The sequence below is a fragment of the Carassius auratus genome, chromosome 21, assembly GCF_003368295.1.
Source record: "Carassius auratus strain Wakin chromosome 21, ASM336829v1, whole genome shotgun sequence".
In the NCBI taxonomy this organism is placed as follows: Eukaryota; Metazoa; Chordata; class Actinopteri; order Cypriniformes; family Cyprinidae; genus Carassius; species Carassius auratus.
This window is the reverse complement of record NC_039263.1, coordinates 12,476,994-12,484,162: the sequence shown is the minus strand read 5'-3', so window position 1 is coordinate 12,484,162 and position 7,169 is coordinate 12,476,994. Positions and strand designations below refer to the sequence as shown.

General features: G+C 35.7%; 1 protein-coding gene across 1 annotated transcript; it reads left to right on the top strand.

Moving 5' to 3' along the window:
- Positions 1 to 4,274: 4,274 nt before the first annotated feature.
- Positions 4,275 to 5,515, top strand: LOC113038537 (thymosin beta). The gene is made up of 3 exons (XM_026196046.1): positions 4,275 to 4,379; positions 4,819 to 4,927; positions 5,326 to 5,515. The coding sequence occupies exons 2-3, from the start codon at positions 4,828 to 4,830 to the stop codon at positions 5,361 to 5,363; spliced, it is 138 nt and encodes a 45-aa protein (XP_026051831.1). The 5' UTR covers positions 4,275 to 4,379; positions 4,819 to 4,827; the 3' UTR covers positions 5,364 to 5,515.
- Positions 5,516 to 7,169: the final 1,654 nt, after the last annotated feature.

The following is a 7,169-nucleotide window of genomic DNA, read 5'->3' as shown; positions in this document are numbered from 1 at the left end:
GCCTGTGACTCTGTCAGACCTGGGCGGCGTGTGCAATCCCTTTGTCATGACTTCCATTAGTACACAGTTGCCATGACAACCGGCTCTTATGAAAGCTCTCCACGGTTTCCAAGGATGGATGTTCTATTAGCTCTTTTGAGATTTAAACGAAGCTTTTTGGCGCAGACTGACTCGCACGTCAGTGCTGCCCTAGATTAGTTTAAGCAGCGGAACGCTTTGTGATTCACACCTGTTGGCTGTTTCTGATGGTCTGTTTCAGCAGAACACGGTCAGGAGAGTTTTAATGCTGAGTGACAAGTGCAAAATAGTCTAGAACAGGATTTAATGGAATATCCCAGGTTCAGTGGAAGTTAAGACATTTGTGGCATAATGTGATTACCATAGAAAATTCTTTTGAATACTTTCATCTCTTGTTTTCTTTTTAGTGTGTTTTTTTTCCACACTAAAATGAGTGCATATTGTTTACATCATGCTGTACTTTTACTGTTCAAAGTAACCCAGATTTTTGCTTTTTGAGATTCAAGCTGAAATTAATTTAGTTGTGATCAATATTATGCATAAGTGAGGCTGGTTGATTTAAAGGGATAGTGCACCTACAAATATAAATCCTGTAATTATTTACTAACCCTCATGTTGTTCCAGACCTGTATGACTTTCTTTGCAAAAGAAGATATTTGTATAGTGTTTTTCTTATTTTGTCCTTACAATGGAAATCAATAAACAGTGGTTGCCAAAATATCTTATTGTATTGAACTTGGAATACTCCTTTAAGACAACAGTTGCACAAATAAATAAAGTTATTTGGATGTCTCTGAGACACTTACTGTGATCAAATAGTTTCAGAGTAATTTTGCCAGAACCCAATCCTTCAAGCATGAAAACCTATTCTGTTCTTTTATTGGTTTAGCAGAAATTAGCAATTGAAATATTTGCGGCAGAGAGTTGGTGCTTAATGGCAGCTTCAATTATTGGTTTGTGAAAGTTTATTTTGATTTAACACTCTTCATTGATGTCAGTTGTTGGTTTTTTCATCATGACTTTAATCTTTTATATATTCATTTTTTTTTTTTATTACTCTCTGATGATGGCCAAACACTTGAAGCTCCAACAATGAACTTATGAACTTACATTTTGTGCCTTAATCAGTTTAACCAAAAATGAAAATTCTGTCATTAATTACTCGCCCACATGTCGTTCCAAACCTATAAGACCTTCGTTCATCTTCGGAACACAAATAAAAATATTTTTGATGAAATCCGAGAGCTTTCTGACCCTGCATAGACCGCAACGCAACAGACACGTTGACGGCCCAGAAAGGGAGTAAGGACATAAAATAGTCCATGTGACATCAGTGGTTCAACTGTAATGTTATGAAGCTACAAGAATACTTTTTGTGCACATAGAAAACAAAAAGAATAACTTTATTCAACGATTTCCATTCACGACAGTACTACGATGCATGCGTGTGCATTCCTCTGCTTGTAAACACGCAACACACATGCGTTTTCTTTGCGCACAGAAAGTATTATCGTAGCTTCATAACATTATAGTGTAGAGCATATTTCCTGCAGCTGGTACAGGTGGTTTCTATGTCAGTTATATTAAGCCTTATTTCACATGCCACTTCTTTTATAGACTTCCGCAGGCAATGAAAGGTGATTTGTAGAATTACGGTGTATGAAGTTGTTCCTCTTGGAGTTTAAGGGGTATGAATCACCTTGTAAGACGTGCTGCAGAAAACCCTCTCAATGACGATGTTTGATGTTGGAAGGATGAAGAGGAGCAGGAGTGGAGGCAGGTTCATGTGGGAAGTGGACTTTAAAAAGGGTGAACATTGCTTTGCTCTGATGAGCACAGCTGCGGCACGTTGAGCGCAGTCTGCTTGAAGGAGAGCGAGAGGAAAGACGAGAGGAAAAGGGGTGATTTTTCTGCAAATGTGAGGACAAATCTCTTAACACAGCCCCAGGGCTTTGTGGGGTTATTCAAAGGTTAAAAAAAAATAAACAGTCTCTTCTCCATTCAACTTGTTAATTGTGAATAAAAGTCAGAGTCTATTCAGTAGTTTGCCATTGGACCAGCTGTCCACAAAGCAGATTTTATTGCAGGGATTTTTGCTTGTACGTGAGACGCATGTTCAGGATGATAAATGAGGAGTGATTTGTGTCAATGTGAATGTGCAAGCTTAAGATTTTCAGTGAATAAAGCTAAAAACAATCATATTCAGTGCTCAGTAGATTAGAGTCCATCACCTTAATCACTCTCGTCTCCCTCTGCTGGCTGGCTGTTTTCACATAGACGGCTCCCAAGGGCTTCACCCACACCTGTCATTGGAAGACCAAAGGCATGTTGAGCTAATTGGTTCTGTTTCATAAACAGTAAATGATACCCTTGATATGGGAATGGCGAAGATGATCTCAGGACATATGATGCACGCGCTGAGTAACAACAAACTAATTATGCTCCCCCAAATACACACAATGGGGCAACTAGACAGTTTCCTCAGATTTAGTCTTTTAATATCAGAAGCCGAAAGGGCTTTGAATAATTAAGGACAATGGTATCAACAAAGATTTAACTTACAATGGAAAAGACTTTAGCGTAAATCCTGTCCACATGTTCTAAAGCACTCTTTCTGGAAAATGTGCTGTGGCGCTCGTGCATCGTTAAGCACAGAGAACCTTCCATCTGCGTTTCTCTGGGTCCATCTGGAGGTGAGAATAGAAAAAGACATTTCTTTTTACACCAATCTCGAATATAGCAAGAACCATTCTAGAACTACAAATCGCACAGTTATATAATAAAATACACGTATAAATCATTTAAAATTATATACTCTACCAGTCAAAAGATCAAAACGTTATTTAGGTTAGAATACAAATATATGTTTTTATAATGTTGCTGAACTAAGTTTCTTATTTTCACCACGTCGCCGTTTGTTGCATCAAAAATAAAGTAAAAACAGTGATATTGTGAAATAGTAATACAATCGGAAATAAAAACAAAATCTATTTGAATTTATATCAAAACCTAATTTGTTATTGTGACGCAAAACTGAATTTTCAGCATCATTACTCCAGTCTTGAGGGTCACATGATCCTTCAGAACTCATTCTAACATGCTAATTTTATGCTAAATTAATAATGGTCCTCAGTTCAATTCATAATGGTTCTTATTATTAAAACAGTTCAAACAGTTTTTGCTGCTTAATATTTTGTGGAAATATTTTTTTTTTCAGGATGCTTTGATGAATAGAAGGTTCAAAGGAAGAGCATTTATTTAAAATAGAAATCTTTTGTAACCTTATACATGTTTTACTGTCCGTTTTATCCATTTATTATAAATATATCTAATGCTGGAAATATTATCATTTTGAAATAACAGATAAATGCAGACAAAGATGATGAAAGAGATTTGTTTTCTCTGTTCCTTCTGAAGGTCAAAGGTCTGTCTCTTGGTTTAGAGATGGACAGCTGTATGGTACTTATAGATGTCTGGTCACTTCTTTCCCGTATGGATCAGCTCGGACACAGCTGCTCTGAAGCACCATGTGTCTGGTGTTGGATGACTCTGTGTGTATGGGATGCAGCAGCTGAGCCGGGGCACACACCACTCTGTGGTCTCAAACAGTTGGTTCATGTATGTACACACTAAAGCTTATGTTTGCCCACATACAGAGAGTCATGCAAGCTGAGAAATCTTTTGTCTGAAAAGATGATTACGCAGAGCACATTATATAAATAAGCTACTTACCAAATAAGACAAATATGTGTATTTAATGTAGGCCTATGTAAGTTTGTATTTATGCTTGTGTGTGTGTGTGTGTGTAAATTCATGTCCACGAATATAAAAATTTGAAAAATATTAAGAGCACAACTGCATATTGATAATAATTGAAAAGAAATGTTGAGCACCAAATCAGCATTTTTGAAGAACTTCTGAAGACTGGAGTAATGGCATTTGAGCTTAGCAATCACAGGAAAAATTTACATTTTTAATTTATATTAAAACAGAAATTAAAATAATATTTCACTTTTTTTTGTTGTTTGAATCTCGCTCTCTGCTCCCTGAATCTTTTCCATAATTGGATCTCATTTCCCAAACGGAATAAAATCCGCTACACTCCTCTGCCATGCAAGGTCAGCAGATGTACACTCAGACCTGCCCCTCCCTAAATTCAAAGATCATGAATATTTCATGTAACGTGAGGAAAAAAGAAAGACAATGGGGGGTGTGGTCAAGCAAATAACCCTGGGGACAGGCGTTGTAGCCCCCTCCTCATCAGCACACACACACACAAGGCAGAACCTGCTGCTTCATCCACCCACACACACAGACTGATACTTTCTCGTTCAGCTCTCGTGTCCATACACTGCTTCACGGTAAGATTTTACAATCCAATATTCTGGATGCTTTTGGAGGTGCCTTTGTTTTCGTTGTAGTTATATTCAGAGATATAGTCTAAAATGTCTAGAGATTTGAAGTGAAAAGCAGAGAAATGACTCCGAGAAGCAGGGCGCAGAACAAAGACAGAGGCGAGACATTCCCAGAAAAGAAAAGCTGGCCAACAGTCACCAGACTTGGCAGACTGGATATGATTTTAAGGAATATGTCTTAAATATGAGCAGCAGCTTGGCAATTTTTAAGGATAGAATTTAATTATTTTAGCGATACACAATTTAAACAAAAAAAAAAGAATGTGTGGGATGGTAACATGATACCCTCACTAAACTCCATTGGTTCACTTTTGTTCTGTTTGAGCTTGAAATAATATGAATTTATTTGTGTATATAATATGAATGCATTTGGTTTGGTCCATAGTGCAAAAACATGGCTGACAAACCCAACATGACGGAAATCACATCCTTTGATAAAACTAAACTCAGGAAGACAGAGACCCAAGAAAAGAATCCCTTGCCAACCAAAGAAAGTGAGTTTCTGAGCCTAAAGCAATAGCTAATGATTATGATCAATATTTTGTTTTTATTTTTAATGTATTGGTTATTTCTCAATTAAATTATATATATAAATAACAGTTATTCAGTTCTGAAAACCTACTGCATGTGAAATTAAGTAAATGAGTCACTTAGGGTGTGTGATTATCCAGAATCATCTATTGTTCCCCATAATTTGATTTGAAATGTAATCTATAAAACTACATGGTTAAAAAAAAAATCAATATAGCATACTATTTTACGTAATACATTTTTTTTGAATGATACTCATGTTATTTCAAGTTATTTTTATTACAAGTAATTTTTTCTCTTGCTCTGCAGAATACTTAAAATATTTACTTAAAACACTATTCTTGTGAAATTCTGTCTGCAGCTATTGAACAGGAGAGGCAAGGAGAGTCCACGCCTTGATCGCTGCCCTTAACTACAGTCACACACAAGAGACTGAAGTGAATGACTGAGATCAACAGAAGAGAGACTCGAACCAGTAACTGATGTGCCATTTGTTTTAAAGTTTTGTTTGTTTGTACGAGAATTAAATAAAAACGTACTGATGTATTTCATCGAGTGGGGTCAGACGATCATTAAAAAGCATTAGGGGTATAATGTGCTCTGCTCGCGTGGGTTCGAATCCCATCCTTGTCGAAAACGAGTATTATAGTTATAATTTAAACAACAAGAATTTGAAACACGAATAGAGGGGGGGAAATAACATGCGCGAAATGGAAATAAATTGTTATTTCTAACATTACATTACTTTGAATCGCATTGCTGTTGATTATTTTTACATAAGACATATCAGCACATCTATAAATTCTTGGTAAGAACGCGCGTCTATAAAACAAATCAATATACAACTATGTATTATTGTTTTTATCAGATTTCATCAGAAAATAGAGGATTCCGAAGTCCTGAAACAGCGCCTCATTTTACCTCTAGATGGCACAATAGCACAGGAATAACACTCGCTGCTACACATGCTAACTGTGACTTAGCTTTTTAATGTATGAATATAAATTTAAACTTTTAGAGACTGATTACACTTAGTCCTGTGAGGCTATATGTGATTAAGATTAAATATTATTTGTCAAGTTTTCGCTGTGTTCTAAGTTATCTCTGTTAATGGAGAATGTCGGTTTCCCGTAGCACGTGTAGCATTTAACCTGATATTATAAATCCATCCATTCTTCAAACTCTTGTCGAGGAATGCTGGATATATCTTACATTATGTTTATACAACGTGTAGCCTATATTGTACATTATAAACAAGATAATCTTAATATAAACATCTGGGTTAGTTCATTGGTGAGGGGATGAAATGTGATCTTTATGATCTGTAGAATTGTGGTTGGGTGGATTCAATTTAATGTGACTTTTCACACATTAACATATAACATACATGACCGAAACTTGAGTATAGCTACATTACAGTTTGTTTCAATAGGCAAGGCTTTACATTATAAACCGTCACATTAGGAGACAGATGCTTGCAATTCTAGCTAAAAACACCTGAACATGAAAATTAAAAAATTGTTAAATAATCATGAATTGACAAACAGATGTGTAAGTTTGTGTCAATCTAAGGCAATTTTTTGTTAAATATTTATTTTAAATGAGAGAAAATTAAGCTGGCTCCAGCTGGTGTAAACATTACGTGATGCCGGTTAGACCAAGTCACAACTTCCAGGACTGAGTCTCAAGGCTGAGGACGTGAGAAATGTGATAAAGAGATTGTAAAAAAACAACAGGTGCTTTTGTGTCCCAAACAAAACTCTCAAGCTGTCACTTTTACTGCCGTCATGTGAATTCACATCACTGTTTCAGCCAGACTGGCACTCAGCCGTAACTCAGAAATGTCAAGGAGTATATATTACACATATGAATTAATGTAAGATCATGGCATTTCTTTTTTAGTTTTTTACAGAACTGCTCCACCGCTTACTGATATTTGTAAGACTTAAAAAAAAAAAAAAAAAAAAAAAAATCTGCAGACCCTCATGACTTCATGTCAACGTAAATACGTTTCTCAAAATACCAGATTATTTGAGTTTGGTTAGTTAATAATAATAAGACTCGTATAGTCACATTCATTCAAAATGCAATGAAAATGTTACATTTTTACCTGATAGAATTTACAAATGACAAATTACTTTGATTAATTAATTACATTATTAAATGTATACATTTGTTGAAAATACTGTATGTGTAATTATTATG